Raw genomic sequence first — 19,992 nt, 5'->3', positions numbered from 1 at the left:
GCTCCCTCCCTCCCTCGCCGTTGAACTCTGCTGCTGCTCGGATACACTGGGACTTGTAGTCGTTCGCTGGCTCTCTTTTCTTTTTCAAAGGTACTTAAAATAACCAAAGCAACACAAGAGAATAGCGGGGAAGGAAGGGGCGGGCCGGCGGCAGAGAGAGACGCAGGGGGAGCGAGCGGGCGGCGGAGAGGTGTTTTTTTTCAAGCTTCGTCTGACCTTCCTTTGCAAAGAGGTGGGTTTTTTTTTACAGCTTCCTCCTTTAAGCGCATGAGCAATCCTGCGCTGAACAAATTCAAATGTTCAAGCGCATGTATAGCTGTGGTGGGAGGGAGGGAGCCCCTGGCTGGAAAACTGCAGCAAAGAGTAATTAAAGTCCATCAAGCCGGATGGCATGTCCCACAATTCTTTCCAATCGGATATGTGCTGCAGAGCTTTTAAAACGTATTTCCGATATCATCAAGTGCCGTGGGATACCATGGAGGAAAATGACCCCTCTCCCAGTGTATTGAGGACGGAAATCTGCATTTGTTGCTTTCCTGGTTTATAATGTGATAATTCATTGCTCATTAACTGTCTCGTGTGGCCCTTCCTTTTCCACCTGCCCGCCTGCCTCCCCCCTTAGCAACTTTCCGTGCTGCCTCCTGCTGGGACCAGCCCCACCCCGACGCCGCTGGCAAGCTGGCCACACTCCCCGGCACCAGGGGCTCCCTCCCTCCCTCCTTTGCCATTGAACTGTGCTGCTGCTCGGATACATTGGGACTTGAGGTCACAGGGGCAGGCTGCATGATGCTGGTTTGGCAGAGGGACTGTTGTGCTCTGGACAATCGCCGCTGCCTTCCCCGGTGAAGCCTCCCCGAGAGCGCCTCTTCCAAACTGTTCCCCAAGCAGAACAGAAAAGCATCTAACGTTTATTATTTATTTGTTCACTATTCAGGCTGTAAAAACAAGAAAGTACAGTGAGTCCAGGTGGGGGCGGTGATTCATCCATTTGCATATGCGCATGCGCAAAGCAATTTTTAAAAAAAACCTCACATGGCTATCTAGATAGTCTGTCACGCAATGCTTGCGGTTTGGGGAGGGATGTGTGATCATCCCAACCTTAAAAAAAAAATATTTCTGACCAAATCTATAGTGGGAACATATCGCAATTACCTTGCCGTGTGACCACAGCCAGACAATTAAAATGCTATTTAAAAGAAGACTACAAGGATCACACAGTCTTCTAAAACTAAAAGATTACTAGTGCAACCTTAAGGAGACATAAAACTTCCATTGACTTCAATTTTAGGATTGCACTGTGCAGCTCCCAGCCTGAAAATCCAAATATATCCCTATACCGATTGCACATGTTCACTTCTGCCATGATGTCCATTCTTTGCCTTTTAATCCCACTGACTACACTAGATGCACATCAGCGCTCCAACTGTCTTCTTTCCCATTCTGGAGTATGGACCAGGGTAGTCTCACCACTTTTAAAATACTCAAAAACAGTCAGTTGGGCTTTTAATATGGACTTAAAGCAATAAAGATAGCAGTCCTCTGATCCAAACTCTGAGATTTATGTTTTCTTAACAATGATGAGACAGCCACTTCAACCCCCAAGATTCTGTGATTTTGCATGTTGTGGAACCTATATGCACTAAGGCCAGGCCACACAGAACACTTATCTGAGACATGCTTTTTTCCACCTAGATAAGTATCCCTGAACAGTGCAAAGTTGGGGATCAGTTTCCTACCAGGGAAAGAATACTGGAGACATCATTGTAAGTATTTGTAAAGATTTGTTTATTTATGAGTATCAGGTTGTACACAGCAAAGGTACAGAAATAGGCACATAGTCAACACTGACACCAATGCATCAGAGTCCCAAACTTGTTTCAGCTCCTACCTCTTGTAAACTCTTGGTACAGCCAACTACTGTCAGTTCTCTGCTGCCCCTGAACTAACCAGGCTACCAAGCATTAATACACAAATGGTGTTCTCTCCACTGTGAATAGCAAAAATAGCACCACCATTTCCCCACTGGAATAGGAACAGCAAATGAATTCCAGTGATCATGGACTGCATCCAAATCCTTGTAATAAAAGGCTGTTCAAGTCAGGCTTTGTCCTTCAGGCTATTTATTGTGTTCTTGAACACACATGCAAAGTCGGTTCTTCTCATCCCAGTACAGAACCCCAAAAGGCAATCACACATCTGGGATTAGGGCTTTTGGGATGCTGCATGTGAATTTAGAGAAGGCTTTAGCCCAAATCCCACTCACTCTGAAAACTGTGTTGTCACAGAAATCTGAGATGTTACCAACTTTCAAAGAGACTTGTGCTTTTTCACACTTTGTTTTGTGGGCCGCTTTTCATTGATTATGTTCAGCTGCCACTAGGGCTTTTATGCTCTAATACAGCTGTTTTCCAACTGGGGTCTACAGAGCCCTGGAGTTCTGCATGAGTACTCCAAAGGTCTACGGGGGAGCCCCACACTGCTATGGAGTTGCTACCCAGACGTAGTAGAGAATTTAAGCATAAGGGATATACTGTTTTAATTAAGAACATGAGTTCAGATGATGTAAGATGGAAAGAAAGACAGAGGACAAGGAGGATGGTTAGGACTGAGCGAAAAGCCTGCCTGGGGTGTTTAATTTTTATTAGATGCGAGTGCCTGGATAGGAGGCCAATGGGAGCCCCCTGTAAGCTGCTCCAAACTTCCCCACACAGAATAGGGCTGGCGTATAAACACAAATGTAAAAATCCTAATGGAGAATGAATGGCATATAACATTTACAAGAATGATTTATAATGAAGGCAAAGTGCTTATTCACATCCCAAGTGCATATAACAAAAGCTTGTGGCCCAGTAAAGAGCTAGAAGCACTGTCGGTGTCAAGCCGCCAGAATTAGTCCGTGATGAAGACGCTCTTGAATCAGAAGTTGGCTCCTCGCACTGGAGGAACATGCCACCCTTAGTTGAGCAGGCAGATACAACCCAGTGTTGGAGATACAAGCACAGGAGACATTTTATTTGAAGGCCAGTTTACACATGCAGCAGGAAATAATGCACAATCCAACAAGTACTTGAAATGCTATTTGCCATGTGCCACTTTTTCTGTTCAGATTAAAAGCAGTGTGGTCAGAAAAGATGCTATGCTGAGGGAGATCATACTCCCTGCCATTGTTAATGGACTACTATTACACAAGTCTGACTTGCAGCACCTAAACGTAAAGGTACCGGTGTTAAAGTGTTTCTCGATATTTTTGCCATCACATTGGGAATATTTCCAGCAGTTATAGGACTCTCTTTGTTCACCTTAAAGAGAAAGAGAGAGAGAAAAAATGTTAGGAAAGTCATTTACTTTTTTGTTTAAAACATGGATGTGACAGTTTTTGTCATCCAGTTATACTTAATTTAAAAGAGAACTGATCAACTAGGCTGTCATGACCTCTACTGAGCTGGCTCTAGACTCTCACTCAGAAGCCTCAGAGAAGAACCCTGAGGAGCCAGAAACATGGCCTGGGTGAGAGAGCAGGGAACTGCACCTGACAGACAACCGCCTGTTAGGTGTAGGAGGTGGGTGGAGTGTGTTGTTGGAAACCATGGGAGAGGCTGGGCCAGCAGCTTTGCTTCACCTCACAGGTGGTTCTTGGCCACTCCTGTCATTAGCTCTCTGCAGTCCCCTGTAACTGTTGGGGTTTTTTTTACCTCAGAACTCTGAGCTCTGCAGCTGACCAATCAGAGAGTGGAGGGTGCAGAGAGTCAGCTGCCTGACAGAATGAATCTGTGATGAAGACACACTAGAATCAGAAGGTGGCTCCTTGCACTGGAGGAACATGCCACCCTTAGTTAAGCAGGCAGATACAACCCAGTGTTGGAGACTGGCTCTTCGGCTTTGAAACGGAGATGAGCACCGCAACCCTAGAGTCGGATTCGACTGGGCAATCCTGTCATTCATTTTAGTACATCCCCCAAAATAATTATTTCAAACCACCCTGAGACCCGAGAGAGCCACTGCCACTCTGAGTAGACCTGGATGGCAGCATGACAGCATGTTAAGAAGGGACTACTTTCCTCTATGGAGCTCCAAGAAATGTGTTCCTTATAGGACTCCTACTGGGCAAGTCAAAGTTCTCCCTATAGAGAAGAATGCTGTGTCGCTTTTATTCCTCCCCTCATTGTGTTCTGCATATGGAAAACAATGGCAGGAAGGCATGCTGGTATTGTCATGGACTGATGGCTGCTTTAGTGCCTGACTTGCAAGCACAGTGCCATTACAGACTCCACTACAGTTGCTATAACTGCTAATATATATATAAATATCCTGTAAAAGCGTAGGAGACCAGCTTAGTTTCACCAGCCGTGTCCTGGGTTTATACCTGCACTGCCAGTGTATTATGTATAGGTTAGCCCATACAATTGTGTCTTTTGGCACAAGTATAAATACAAAACTATCCAATCACTCTGTAGTATGCCAATGCTTTCAACCAGCAGATTATCTTAGATCTCTTGAGATCTCGAAATATCAGAGAATCTGTACCCTGGCATGCTTTAGTGCCTTGCCTTCAGCCCTCCTGGAAGGCAGATACCATCCTGCCACTCCCTCAATGGCTCTGTCCATGCTATACAGGGAAAGCAGAGTCTATTGAATATGTTCTGCCGCACTGCTCATTCTATAATGACATCCGATCTCAGTGTATCGCTCCAATTCTGTCAGCTTTACTAGGAACATCTGAACAACTGTATGTCTCTCTCCTTCTTGCACACTCTTCCCAGGAGAGAACTAATAAAGTTGTCAAATTTTGCCTTCCGGCGTGTGGGATATGCAAGCCACTGATTGAGTCCCCAGAATTTTTTACTATTGCTGCTGACTCTCTGGAACTGATTCGGTATCGAAATAATTTTTAAAATAAATATACTCAGTGCTGGGGATGCTGCTGCAAGCATCTGTATCTTAAGAATAGGGATTATTATGAAACTATTTTAAAAACTTCATATTTTAATACATATAATTATTTGGATTTTATGTGGTTTTTTAGAGCACAAAGTTCATGCTACTGAAAAGTTCAGTGTTCTAGCAGCAGCAGCATGTGGCGCAAAGCATGATGGAGTGAATGCCAATGAACAATGCAATGCTGTGAATACACAGCCCACAGCAATGCTGTGAATATGTAGCTCACAGGGTCTGAGATAAACTAGAGGCTCCAGCATTCCATAAACGGTTGGTATTCTGCTGCCCTTTGCAGAAGTGACTGGAATGACACCAGTGCCTTCTACACAGTAAGGATGGCATCCACGTCCCATCAATGATCAGAAACTGGCAATGTGCACTTCTATCCAGAGGGATGAGTCAAACAATTACAAATTCTGATGTTGAACTTCAGCAGGGGTATCCCACTGGTAGTTCAGCAAGTCTCATCATAAATAACAAGGCCACGCACATACCTGACAGTAACTTGGGACTGGTCTGAATGAGGAAAGGACACTTGTGTAGCAGGAACATGTCGGGACTGGAGTAAGGTACAATTAGTCCCAGGATACTGTCTGCTGTGCTTATCCTGGCATCATGCCCTTTAATGTACTGTATGTAGAACTGCACTTCAAGGCCAGTTCGAAATTTTAATTGGTGCAAAATGCAGTAGCAGATTGATAGCAGGCATTAATTGCTGGAACATGCAGTTTCAGTATTAGTGTTCCCTTTGTTTCTGCCACAACTTATATTGGTGTGTGTATTTTTTTTTAAGACCTGCATGGCCTAAAGAATAACTGCCTGGCAGCCAGTCTTCCATTCTTGCGCAGGGTGCTGGAATAGGCAGTAGCTGCATGGCTTCAGGCAAGCTTTAAGGATTATCTAGACCAATTCCAACCTGGATTCAGGACCGGGTTTTGGACAGAAATAGCCTCTGTCTCTCACACTGATAATCTTCACTAGGTGATTGTATCCTTGTTGGTTCTCCTGGACCTTGTTGTAGCTTTTGATGCCACTGACCAAGGTATCCTCCCCTTCTGGAGAGGCTGGCTGGGAGTGGAGGGCACTATGCTTTGGTGGTTCCACTCTGAATTGGCTGACCAATTCCAGAAGGTGGTGTTGGGGGGACTGCTACTCAGCCCCATGGTGTTTACACTACAAGGTCCCATGGGGATCTAGCTTGCTCCCCATGCTGTTTAACATCTACATGAAACTTCTAGGAGAAACTATGGGAGGAGATTTTTGAATAATTTGCCCCCAATATACAGATGATACCCACTGCTGTTTCTCCTTAACAGCTGATAAAGTCTGTGGATGTCCTGAACAGGTGCCTGAAGAAGGTAACAGGATGGATGAGGAGCAATAAACTCATACTGACTGTTTCCAGGCACAATCTGAAATGCTAGTTTCTACCTTTAGGGGGGTAAATAGTTGGGGGCCAGGGTACTAGAAGAAGTGCTTCATCCCTTACTATTCACCCTACCATCTGAGATCCTCCTCACAACCCCTACTCTGTGCCCCCCCCCCCAACTGGGCCACACTTTTCCCTGAGGCAGGTTGCCAAAGGGAGGGAAGGACAAAAAGTCAAAGTCGGGGGAACAGACAAAAGAAGGGAAAAGGGGAGGAGAAAAATAGGGAGAGGTTATGGATGCTTTAAGGTAAGAAAGGGGAAACAGTGGAGGATTGGAGATGCCCCCCACAAGAAACCCTACTTGTTTATATTTTGTAACCTGCCTTGTGTACTACCTGTGCAATGCAGAAAGGCTTGATAGGCTTGATATAAATATTGTATCCAGTAGGGCTGTTGCAACTTACTGCTGCCTTTTGCATTAAATACAGTTTTGGATATATTACTTTGTATTTTAACTGATGAGACTGATAACACCCAGGAGAGAAGAAAAGGCTAAGAGGGAGAATTCATCAAGGAGCACGGCTGCTATCAAAGGAGAGAAAGGCTGGCTTCTTTGGGGTAGCATTCATCTTTATCTGGCGATGTAGGTGAGGTAATGTGTTGTATTAATTTTTCTGACCTTTTTGCTTTGCATTAGCGTGACACAGCAAGCACCAGCACTATTGCACTGGTTTGCCTCTCAACTAGAAACCTAGGAGAATCTAGTTTCAGAGGATAGCTGTGATGGTCGGCAGTAGAACAGCTAGATTTGAGTCCAGTAGCACCTTCAAGACCAACAAGATTTTGGTGGAACAAGTTTCAAAGTCAAAGCTCCCCTTCATCAGGTACCTCCAAAATCTTGGTCTCTAAGGTGCTAGTCTCATGTAAATCTACCTGCTCTAAGTAAAATTAGTATCAGCATACGTAATTTTCATCATGGCCCCATCTGTGGCTACCTAAATCTAGAGACTAGGACCATGAACAGACAAGACAAATCTTTCCACAAACTTGAGAAAATCCCTAAGTTTGCAGGGAAAATGTGTGTGTGTGTGTGGGGGGGAACACTGGGAGGGTTAACCCCACAAAAACTAATAGAAGCAGCACCTATAACTTTAAGAAACAAATGCCCTCAGTGGCCATTATGGGGGGCTGCTAGGCAACTACAATAGCACCACCAGCCTACAAGCCTTGGTTTCTGTTAGTACAAGGCAGGGTGGAGGGGGCAGGATCAAGGAGACCCAAGCTCAAATCTATGCTCTAATGCAGAAGCTTTCTGGATAAAGTCATACACTGTCAGTCTAACCTCCCAGGGGCCACCAGGGCTTTTGCCTACTTTTTAAAAAACTGGCACAAAACACTGTTATATCAATATACCATTGTAATAATAGGTGCAGCGTGTTCTCTGAATTCCTGGCTTTCATTTTTGTTAAAGTTCATCTCTGCCCTCTTTCCTTGCCAAATCTGCCCCATTCCTTGTATCTGTATAAGAGAAGTGGCTAGAGGCTTTTTCTTTAAAAATGCAAGCTGAGAATTCAGAGAACTTAGTACTCTTATTTTCCAGTGGTATGCCAATATAACAATGTTCTGTTGCCAACTAAAAATTAAAAGTCCCTCAAGAGTGTGGGGAAAGAAACGGCTGCTGTGGGGGCAGAGTCAAGGAAATGGCAGCCGTTTCGGTAAGCCATACTTACGCTGACAGCAGCCACACAGGTTCTACTGAGACATTTCCCAAAACTAGAGCAAAGTAGGAATATTGGCGAAAACCTGGGGAAGCCCCCTGTCAAGGAGTCCAAGACTGAACCCTGTTGGTCTCCAAGGCTGTTGCACACAAGTAACCAAACCTTTATTTTTAAAAAAGGTTTATGCAGTTTTATTTAATTTCTGTCAACAAAAAAGGTTTATTCCACAGGCAACACATTACTCTAAAATAATACAGTAGGAAAACAGGAAAACTAGCTTAACTATCTTAACACTTCCCAAAGATTTGCATTAGATAGCACAAACCTTTATCCAAGAGTCAAAGTTCATAGCTCAGGCTTTCTCTATATCGCAAGCAATTGCAATTCAAGCATATCATAGTCCAGGCATTTAGTCCATCAGAATCCAAGCTAGTCTTTCTTCTTCAGGGTCTTAGTTCAATTATAGTTTTTTGGACAAGCAACATCAGGTGATGAGGACACCCAATCAGGACATGTCCTTAGGAGAAGCCTCCAGAAGATCACCTCATCACCCCTGATTCTTCCCCTCCCATCCTATGGGCTGCAAATTTTTGTGAGAAGCTAATTACCACACTTCCAGTTCTGGCCTTGAAGACAAGGGCTGTGTAGGCTGAGATTCCAATTAGTAGCACCTACAGGATAGAACAAGCCCATTACTGTTCACATTAACCCTTGAGGGGAGGTCAGGGGTGGTTTGCCTCACACCCCCAGAGGTACATGAATGCACCACAATGTTAAAGAGAAGCAAAGGGGAAAAACCCTTCCTAAAAGCACTGAATTTGGGGTAAGTAACCCATATGTAAGACCCCACAGAGAAAGGCAGGCTAAAAATGAAATAAATAATATAGTGGGTGGGCAGATAAAAGGTAAGTAGGTTGGTGGGATGGAAGAAGAGAAGGAAGCAAGGAAAGGTGAGAATATGGGGGCTCCCAGGAGGAGGGAAAGAGGAACTATGGGGAGAGGGTCAGAGGAAAGTCAAGTGCTCCTGCAAATCCTTGCAGGTTCTCTACTGCATAACTGGATCTGGCCCAGGGCAGCAGCCAGCACTGTGAAACTCAGCCAGAGTTTTCCTGGTGAGAGGGTGCCAGGGGGAATGGAGGAGGGAAATCTAAAGAAAGAGTGGAAGACAAAGGTAGGTGGACAGGTGGGTGGGAAGGAGAGAGGCTACACAGGCTGTCAGGGACGGAAAAGGATACAGTGAGGGAGAGGGAAATGAGATGCCCCCTGCAAGTCCTTCCCTGGTACGCCTATAATTTCTAAAGCGAGGTTACAATGTAACATAATTGTTACTGCTGTTTTCCACACCATACTCCTTTGGAAAGATGTTTCAGATTTCAGGTTGAAGTACTCCCATTTTTTCCTCTGATGTCCCCTATATTTATGTTTGGGAATAAAAACACTCCATTTTGCACATATTTGAAGTTGCTCTTTGTTAGCCACCTAGAATCTTCCAGAGGAAACAAATTGGTAAACTACACGAATCTAACGAAACTACACAAATCTAACAAAAGCAAAATAAGTGATCTACTCAACCCCAAGTTTACCACAATCCATAATTTCTAGGTAACATAACCCTAAACGTATTCCATCTCACTTCAGTGGCAAGACAAAGCCACATATATGATAGGAACACAGGTGCATAAAGCCAACATATGAATTACTGAAATATTGCAAGACATTCATGTGTTTTACTTGCACATATCAAAAAATAACCATGTGTAATGTAAAGAAGTGGTCATACCCAGGCTGACCCAGATGCAAGAATCATACTCTGATGAACAGTTCTTCTCAGTTTTGCATAGACTGGGACCAGGAATACAGTCATAACACTTTATGACACTTTCTAAATAAGAGAAAAGAGCAGGATAATTATATGTAGGCTTATTGCATGAAACGGAATTCCTGAAATACAGCAACTGTAAAACTGATTTTAGCAGGCATCAGGGCCAAACAGAATGCTGATCCTAGGAGCAACAATTGCCTCCAAGTGTGATTTTATACACTAAAGAGGCAGAGCTCCTGACCGTATCACTTGACCTAGATAGAGGACCTTCTAGTGATATTTCCTCCCCCCTAAATATCTGCCATAGAACAAATTCCTGAGGATCCAATGCAAGGGGAAACCTACTGATTCCAATGCACGAAAAAACCTACTGCACAAAAATGCCCTTTCCTTCAGCAGCCGAATAACCACTCACAGATTTTTTGGTCTTGAATTGGTATCGTAGAATTCAGCTACTATCAATCGCTGTCCAAGCCCTCACATCCTCCAGAACAGGTCTGGATCCACTCTACCATGCCTCTTCTCATTATCTTGATGTAGTTTTGCAATATATTATCTCTTTTATTGAACCACCATAATACCTACCAGAAGGGCAGAACAAAGCTACAAAGGCAACAGTGATCAAGAGACACTTCATCTTCTCGTTTGTTATGCTTTCTTAACCTGTAAAGCAAGGACACAGTTAAAACACAGACAGAAATGTTATGCTCTGAAGCATGCAGCATTATGTACATGTTTACTTGGAAGCGAAACCTACCAAACCGGGCAACCCCAAATTAGGCTTATTCAGGTTCTCTGAAATCAAAGGACTAAAATGTGCTTATTTCTACATAGGATCTGGCTATCTATTATCTGGCATTTTTGCCCAATACTGCACAAGCAAAGAATTGAGCATCAGTTCAAGTACTTCACAATCATGTACTATGAATCTCAGCTTTTTACCCATGAACATACTGGCAAGTTGGGAGGGGAGGTTCACACTTCAGGGGAAAAGAAATTGAAAACTGCAGTCTTTGGCCTTCCTTTTGCATGATCAAGTTCTGCCCACTATGCTGCATAAACAGTACAAAACAAGATGGCAAAAAGAGCAAACCAGCCAGCACACAGACAAGGTAGGGATCTCCACCTGTTCAGAAGATTCTATGGATATGCAGAAAAACATGACTAAATTAACCAAAGGTGAGGGGAGATTTTAAAAACTAAAAGTGACTCCACAGGGGATGGAACGCTGAAAGAGTAGCCAAGCTTCAGTTAAGGCGAAGGAACAAAAGAGTATGAAAAGGGCCTAACTGAAGCCCCTGAGAGCTTAGGCACTCTCAAGGCAGAGATCTCGTTATTCACTGTATTTATAGCCTACCCTTCTCCCCAGTGGGAATTCAAAAAGGCTTACATCGTTCTCCTCTCCTCTGTTTTATCCCTACACCAACCCTGTGAGGTAGGTTAGGCTGACAGTGTGTGACTGGCCCAAGGTCACCCAGCCAGCTTCCATGGCAGAGCAGGGTTTTGAGCCTGCATCGCCTAGTTCCTAGTCCAGCACTTCAACCATTACACCACACTGGCTCTAGGAACTAGATGGGGATCTAGGGATGGGGTGGTATTCTTCACAGGCCTCTAGCTTGTGTTGTTCTAATTAGAGAATTCAGCTATTCTTGGCACAAAAGTTGGATTACTTTGGGGCAGAATTCCTGCCTTAGCACTGCCCTGCATTTTTAGTCCAGCTTTCAATATTTATTACGGTGTTCCCATGTGTGCTTTGCCAGATCAAGTCTTCACAATAACGAAAAAGGGCATTACTATACAGTACATTGAAACGGAGGATTCCAGACAGTAATGTGATAAATGATGTGGTCACATATGTAGATGACGAAGCAGATAAGCCTTTAAAAGTAGCGGTACTTTCATTTTCTCTCAAATACATATACCTTCCAGCCCTAAACCCTTAAGTATACCCTGTTAATAAAACCCCAAGTAAGCCATTCTTCAGTTCTTCAGTCTTCAGCAAATGGCACAAATTTCTTACTGCCATCACTGTTGGTCAATCTCAGGACATGCCTAATCGTGATAAAATATTCATCATCGCTAGTTCATTACACACTTAAATGGATTTTACTACACTTCTCTGTCACTACATGCAAGGACGGAAAGCAACAAGTACCCAAGAGGCCTACAGTGTCATTAAGTATCTTACTGCTTCATTCTGACTGCAGAGTCTAATACTCCGGTTCATGCAGTTCAGACTCCTTTCCCACAGAATGGAAACACATTGGTTGAGGTCAGACTGGCAGTTTGAAGTGCGAGGGAGTCGTGGCAAAAAGATCCGGCACAAACTGTTCCGTTCCGGGTTTTCCCGGTCACACCACACCAACTGATGCGGGAGCATACCAGGAAAGAGGCTCAAGGGAGCGTTCGCACTGTTGGCCTGCCCCTGGCAGAGGCACGGCTTTCTTTTTGGCAATCTGGAGATATGAGCATAAGCACACAAGCAATTGCGGCTTTTGGCGTTCACCCTTCCTTGGTGCTGGATGAACACAGGATGACCATGCTCTCCAGGGTTTGCTACCCCTTTCACCAGGTACTTTTTAAACTCAGGAGGCAAGCGCTATAAGACGGGCTAGGGAACGCCTGACAGATGTGCCTGTGTGAACTTTAATCCGTTTGTGAAACGTTTCTGGCATGTGCCGATCTCGGGGCAAACTGCCAGTCTGAACTCAGCCATTGTTCTGCCAAAAAGCCATCAGGGCTACATCTACCAATAAAAAAACTTTTATAACAGAGGAAGGTTACTTTCCCCATTGTATTCCTAAGATGTGCTGGTTGCAAACACAAAGGGTACAAGTTCCCCTAGGATCTGTAGGATGCAAACTCAAAGGGTTCAAGTTCCCCTTTTGATACTACAATAGTCTGAACACAGGAAATACTTTTAAAAGTATGAACAGAGAGGGGGTCAAGACTGCATTTTAGGCCCCTTTCTGTTCAACTTCTTTGTAATGGCTATGAAGTGTTTGTGGTGAAAAACTGTGCTTGGAGGTGAAAAGCAAATAGATATTATTGCACTCTATGCAATGAGCGGGTGCTTCTCCTATTCTTTTCAGTGGGATTAAAGAGACTAACCACCTTAGGAACAGTTTGTTTTATATATTTTTATTTTTTACTTATGTTATTTATAGTCTGCATTTCTCACCGGAACTCAAGGAGGATTACACAGAGTGAGTCAACAAAATCAAGTAGATGGGACAGTCAGTAAACAATGAAATAGGATTTGGGTCGTAGAACCAACTAGATGTCTTAAAAATATGCAGAGCATAAGTGTTAACATGACGGATTAAATGATGCAAACTTACACAATAGGATCCAACCCATAGCAAAGTGTATACAGTAATGCAGACCACAGTCCCCAATAATTTATTCAAGTAATTTTGTTAAGCCCTTTGTACAGTGCTGCCCTACTGTTTGAGTAAAGAAGCCCTCTTGAATGATTCAGTTTTGCATAGCTTGCAAAAATCAAGGTGAGTTGGAGCCTTCCTGACCTCCTCAGGCAGGCCATTCCACAAGGTGGGGGGGCACAACAGAGAAGGCACACATACGGGCTGTTGTCGATTTTGCCCATTTCCAGGTTGGCACTTGCAGACGGCCCTGCTGGGATGAGCACATCTGTCATAGTAGGGCCTGGGGGGAGAGACGTCTCACAGATACGAGGGCCCAAGGCCATGAAAAGCTTCATATGCAATAGCCAATACTTTAAATTTAGCCTGGTAACTGATGGGCAGCCAGTGGAGTGACCGTAGAACGGGAATAATAAGCATGCTCCATCTAGTTCCCAATAAGAGCAGAGCCACAATGTGCTGCACCAACTGGAGTTTTTGAATGGATTTCGAGGGAAGACCAATGTACAGTGCATTATACTAGTCTAGTCTGGATGTCACTGTAGCATGGATCCAGGTGGCCGGATCAGCCATATCCAGGTAAGGAGCCAACTTATGAGCTAGGCTAGTTGGGAGAAAATGTTTTTTTGCAGTTGCATTACCTTGCTTCTCCAGCAATAACACTGCATTCAGTAAAACCCCAAGGCTCTTAACTGAGTCTGCAAAATCAGCTGAACTCCATCAAAAGCCTTCAAGATCTCCACCTTCCTAATCAACATTACCCCTGTCTTTTCAGGGTTCAGTTTCAATTTGTTCACTCTAAGCCAATTTACCACAGCAGCCGGGCAGCAAATTAGGACCTCTACCGCATCACCAGGTTACTTGGATAAGGATACATATTGCTGGGTATCATCTGCAAATTGATGCCAACCAACTGCAAAGCGACAAATGATTTATCCTAAGGGCTTTACATAGAGATTGAAAAAACACAGGGGATGGAACTGGGCCCTGTGTAACACCACAGGTTAGCGCCCCCCCCCCAACTGATGACATTCCAGAAGCAACCCTCTGAGTTTGATCTGTGAGGAATGATTTGAACGAGTTCAACGCACATCCCCTTCTGCCTCCAAGCACCTCAACAAGATAGTATGGTCTACTCTGTACTGAAGGCTACTACAGCACTGAAGTATCTTTTCAACAACACTAATAGCATCATTTAATGTTAATAAAAAGCAAATTTGCATATTTCCCAGAAAAAACGTGTAATATTTGTTCATGTCTTGCGGCTCTCAGACATCTGGCGTTTATTCTATGTGGCTCTTACGTTAAGCAAGTTTGGCCACCCCTGCTCTAGACTCTAACCCTCGTAGGGAATCAAGGTGGGCAGCCGCACTGGTCTGAAGCAGCTCTAACTGGACTCTAACTTTGTCCTCTTGGGGAATGTTTGTGTAGGCCTCTTTCAGCCTGAACCAAAGATGTTGTTACACAGAGCAAAAGCAAGGAACCCTTTTTCTTCAGATCCACCGCCCTGCCCTTTCTCCTCAGCCTGGGCAGGGTCCTCTCATTTTGCCACTGGCAACCCAGATGGGGGGGGGGGAACAGGCACTTCAGAGCCCCAGGCAACACTCACCTGAATCTTGCCTTGCTCACCCCCCTCCAGCATGAGGGTTTGTGGCAGAGAAGCCTTCTTCTCACCCTTCCATGGCCGACCCCCGTAGTCCACCATTACTGAGGGAATCAGAGACGCTGGAAGGAGAAACCAGCCACAGATGCTGGTGCTGCTGCACCTGCCAGTCTGCCCTGTTGACAGAGGGCACTGCAGAATGATAGGGGGTGCCGCCCTCAGCACCCCACCACTGGCTACGGCCCTGTAGGGCTAGCTACCCTTTGTACTGTATGGGAACAGTATTAAACCAGATGAAATTTTATTATCAAACAAGCTGATACTAGAATGGCTGTTGTATAGTATCTGTTTAACAATGATATACTTGTTTATACTTACCCATATTTGTGTTTGTATAATCTTTATATATCTCTAATAAAAATACAAACAAAAACCAAAACAATAGCAGCCACAGTGTCTACCCTCTCATTCTGGCTTGGGGCCATGGTTGGAATTGAACCCTTGCTGTTTCCAGACATATACCTTTCCAACAACTCTGGGAGGCAAAGGGGGGGAAGTTATTTATTTATTTATGTATTTATTATTACATTTCTACCCCACTCTCCCCGCAAGCAGGCTCAGAGCAGCTTACAATAGGGCCTGCTCCATCTATATTATTCCCCCCTCCATTTAACAATAAAACTGGTAAGGACAGCCCAGTCTCTAAGGTGATAGTCCCTCCGTGATATGGAATGAGAACTTTAGCCACTAGAGACGTCTCACGTAGCCTTTTAAAAAGCTGCTACATTGTGAAGATTAGTTTAGTATTTGTTCATGTGTAAAGAGAGAACCAACACAAGTCCCTTGTCTAAGTCAATTTTGTACTGCAAACGTTTCCCAAAGTTATACCAAAAAAGCATTTCATTACAAATTAATTGTTCAGGTACCCCCACAGTGATACTGCCTGAGACAATGGGGCATCCTGGGTTGCTGGGTTTGTGTATTTTGGGTAGAAAATAAAAGGTACCTACCCAGTCAAAGTTCCTGTGGTGTGTCTAAAAGGGTATGTCTGAATGTGCAGGGGTAATTCTTTTATAGGTTGGGATGTATTTCTCTGGTCTAGGGACAGGGAAGATAACTCTACACAGCCAATCACCCCGCTTCAAAACAAAAGATGCTGTAAGGTCGCCTCCATGCTTGAGAGGAGACGGATGGAGTGTAATGGCAGGGTCTCAGTTAATTACTCTCAGAATTCCACAATTAAGGATACATCAGCCCATCAGTCCCCAATTTTGACATATTTATCTCCTTCACTATGTTTCTCCCGGAATTAAACCCAAACAAATGGTAACCGTATAAACGAAGCTTATTATTCCTATTTGGTCTTGAATTTGTTAAATACCTTCATTATGTTGCATGCTAATTTACTGCTCACCCTCTACCTATATATATGGACTGGTAATTTCCATTTCATTGTATCTGAAGAAGTGTGCATGCACGTGAAAGCTTATACCTTGAACAACACTCTGTTGGTTTTAAAGCTGCCACTGGAGTCACTTTAAGTGTGCAGCTGTTCATTAAATCTAGGACTCAATTTTATTATTTCTCCTGTTCTTAAGAAGCTCTGAAAAGACAGTGGTGGTTTTGATGCTGCAATTCATGTTCCCCACTTTGCAGTTCCCAATCAATAAATTACCAACACTCTTGAGTATCCTTACGAGCTGTTATCTAGCTCTCCAGTTGGGATTGGTGTACATCGGGGTCCCCAAATTTTCTGAGTCTGTGGGCGCTTTTGGAATTCTGACACAGGCAGGCATAGCCAATAACAGAATGTCAGGGAATGAGGCAGGCCCGTAACTACGGTGGGGCATCTCAGGGCTAGGCCCCCCAACTTACTGGCAAGGCCCCATAACTCCCCATCCAGCCCAGGGCCCCCGAGTGGCGGTGGGTGCAGGGAAGGAGCTGGGTATTCCTGCTCAACTGTCTGACGTGAAGGGCCAGCTACGGTGGCGGAGCAGAGCCAGACAGCACCTCTCTATTTGCCCCAGAAAGTCTATTTTCCCTGGAAAGTACCTGTGACTGGCGGGCTCTCGAGCACCTGGGATCCCACACAGGGTTCCTATGCCCCACTTTCTTGCATGTCTGTCTCTCCCCCACAGCCTCCCAGGCTGGCAAGGGCAGAAAGGTACGTTAATTCACTTCAACATAAGGTAATTAACTTTAATTGAGTTACCTTAAATTCTATTAGCCAATGCCCCCCCCCCACATCGGAATTCCTGGCTACAGCTATGCATACCTCTAATCGTAATGCTTCATTATTTAAGGAAGCTCTGTTTAACAGGATGCCTTTCAAAATACACACATTGTTTTTAAATATTTTCTTGCATACACATAGCCTACCTTCAGTTATGCACTGAAGATCCTTGTGCTATAAAGGCAACAAGTTTGTTAATTCAAGGTAACTTTGAAGTGGGCCAGATCACAGTATTAACAAAATGACTTCCAGGTGCTCTCTTCCAAAAAGGGATTTTGAGTCTTGCTAGTTCAGAGATATATTGGCAACATTTGGCGGATATAGTTTTTCTATGGAGTATAACTGATTTATCGTCTCTTGCCCAAAGGAACTGGGTGTAACTTTAATCATCTCTACATCTAACACTCAAGTTTGATCAGGACCTAACATGTCTGGAGGCATTTTCCATCGGGTTGCGAAGTGACCCTTGGAGGAGAAGGGATGACAGGTCATTGGAACGTTGCCAATTGGATTAAGATCTACCCCACCTTGCAATAAATGGAGCATTGACACTTTGTTGTTGTATTATATTGTTTTATTTTGTTTTATGCTGTTTTTACCTATTTTAACGGTGGCACTTGTGCCTCGTTGTTAGCCGCCCTGAGCCTTCGGGGAGGGCGGGATATAAATCCAAAAAAATAAATAAAATCAAAATAAATTTTCCTTTTCCAAAATTCTTTTAAAACTTAAAAAAAAAATGGTAACCAGACTGATAAAAAAAGGTTCTGGAGAACTGACACACTCTTCTGTGTCATTTGGTTGCATTGTATTCTAGGTTTTTGGACTTTACATCAAAACAGCCTAGCCTTATAGCAAGTTATATAAACATCAGTTTACATTAAAAGTTTTACTACTCACACATCAGTAAGGACAGAACAAATTGTACACATGCACAGTAATAAGGTGTTTGCTGTTGAGATCTTGTCATCAATTATTAGGTAACCTTTCACAAACAATGGTAGCGCATAACTGCCGGGACTTGGGTACTCCATATCCCAAAACCAGATTTTATCTGTGCTTTGGGGGCATAAATCATTCATCTACCACAGGTACGTTTGTATACCATTCACTCTGTTTATGTTTTACTACTACTTAGAAGGGCTGGGCCATGAAAGCAGAAGAAACTGCCATAAAACCATATAAAGGTTTTGAAAAGCTAAAAATCTACCTAGTTATAATATACATATCCTGGATGCCAAGGGAGGAGCACACTATAAAAGCGACTTCTTCCAATTTGACACTTCTCTTTTGCCTGCTTCTATTTGCAAAGATGTCTGCACCTCCTTGTTAAAAATAATTTCTATGGCAAGTTTTTCAACACAAAACGCTTCATTTTGTTCTAGACAAACAATACATTAATCCTGCGTAATTTATACAGCAGAGATAGCAGGGCAGCAACGCTCCTCAGCTTTAAGGAGTCCGGGTAGTCCTTTCCATGTCCAGGATGTCTATTGTAAGCCACCTTGAGTTCCGCAAGACAGAAAGCTGGCTAATAAATGTTTTAAATCAATAAATAAACAGTTGGGCGGGGGGGGGGGAGCCCGGTGATGCCACACCCGTCTCCGTTAACAAAGCTTCGGGAGGAAAAAATACTCCAGAGGATTTGCGAAGGAAGGGAAAGCGTAAAAGAGGCCGCTTTCCTCAAAGGGAGGAAAGGATTATTATTGGTCGCCCCCGTTTTAGGATTTTGCTCTGGTCAGATAAGCGCTCAGAAGACATACCTTGGATGCAACTGCACTACCAAAGCTCACTAATGATCCAAGTACAGTGATTACTTTCTGCTCGGAGACCCGCCGTTTAGCCACAGCGCGCCTTCCGACACATCCCAATCCGGTCCTCGCCACGCAGTACGACGGGCAAGTTTCCAAAGCCGTCAAGTAAGCGGGACACTGGGGAGTGTGCCTGCTTTCTCGTTCCAGAACGCCCGAAAACACTCGCCCAGTACTAAAATTAGCTGCTGCTGCTGCGCCCCCGACCTCCTCTTAGGTTACCGCACTTCCAAACGACTCCGAAATCTTTCCGTACTCCTCTTTGACCGAGGCTTCTACGTAGGGTTGCTATCCTCCAGGCAGGGCCTGGTGAGTTCACTCCCGGTATTACCATTGATCTCCGGACGACCGAGGCAGGCTCCCCTGGAGAAACGGGCAGCTTTGGGAGGGTCAACTCTACGGCATTGTACCCTGCTGAGCCCCCCACCGCCCCCAGGCGCCTCCCGCAAAATCTCCAGGGATTTCCCAACCCAGAGCCGGGAACCCCGTCTCCCGGGCTACAATCGCTACTACAGCCAGTGCCATTTTTTCAAGGAGAGGTGTATTATAATTTAGAGCTATCTATCTAAGGCAGGGGGAGCAAGAGGTTACTTACCCGCCACGGGACCGCGCTCCCCCAGAACCTCGAAATCCGCCCTGCACGCTGCCGCTGCCCGGGGGGAGTTTATACAGCGCAGACCGCGACTGGCCAAAGAGCGTCTCTTGATTGGTTCAGAATCCAACGTCGGCGCTGGAGGTTGCCAAATTAATAGGCGCCCCGGAGCCCAGACCGTCGCTTTCCACTTGGCTCTCGTTAGGGGCCCTTTAAAAAGTTACGGCCAGCGCCAGCGCCGCCGCCCCGCGGGGAAGGCGCGAAATGTCCCCCCTGCTCCCTGGGCCGGGGGCGGCGGCCTTGAACTCCGAGGAGTTGCCGCTCGAACATCATACGCGAGAGGTCGTTTTGGCTCCAGCCGCTCTCGTTAGGGGCTCTTTAAAAAGTTATGGCCGCCCCGCTGTTGGAGCCGCCCTCCCAATTTTTTCCAATGGGCAATCCTGGCGCCTGCGGCAATGGCCGCGCGGGGAGGGCGAAATGTTCCCCCGGCTCCCTGGGCTTCGGGAAGGCGGCCTTGAACTCCGAGGCG

The 19,992-nt window shown here is 44.9% G+C and overlaps 1 protein-coding gene across 1 annotated transcript; it reads right to left on the bottom strand.

The window, feature by feature from the left end:
* Positions 1–1,784: 1,784 nt before the first annotated feature.
* CD59 (CD59 molecule) lies at positions 1,785–19,726 on the bottom strand. Its single transcript, XM_015410865.1, has 4 exons — positions 19,467–19,726; positions 10,430–10,507; positions 9,803–9,904; positions 1,785–3,299 (listed from the first exon to the last, which is right to left on the bottom strand). Exons 2-4 carry the CDS (start codon positions 10,479–10,481, stop codon positions 3,103–3,105), a joined length of 351 nt encoding a protein of 116 aa, XP_015266351.1. The 5' UTR covers positions 10,482–10,507; positions 19,467–19,726; the 3' UTR covers positions 1,785–3,102.
* Positions 19,727–19,992: the final 266 nt, after the last annotated feature.

This window comes from Gekko japonicus, unplaced genomic scaffold (assembly GCF_001447785.1).
Source record: "Gekko japonicus isolate JY-2015 unplaced genomic scaffold, Gekko_japonicus_V1.1 scaffold65, whole genome shotgun sequence".
In the NCBI taxonomy this organism is placed as follows: Eukaryota; Metazoa; Chordata; class Lepidosauria; order Squamata; family Gekkonidae; genus Gekko; species Gekko japonicus.
The sequence above is the reverse complement of the archived record's forward strand: the minus strand, read 5'-3'. Positions and strand labels throughout refer to the sequence as shown.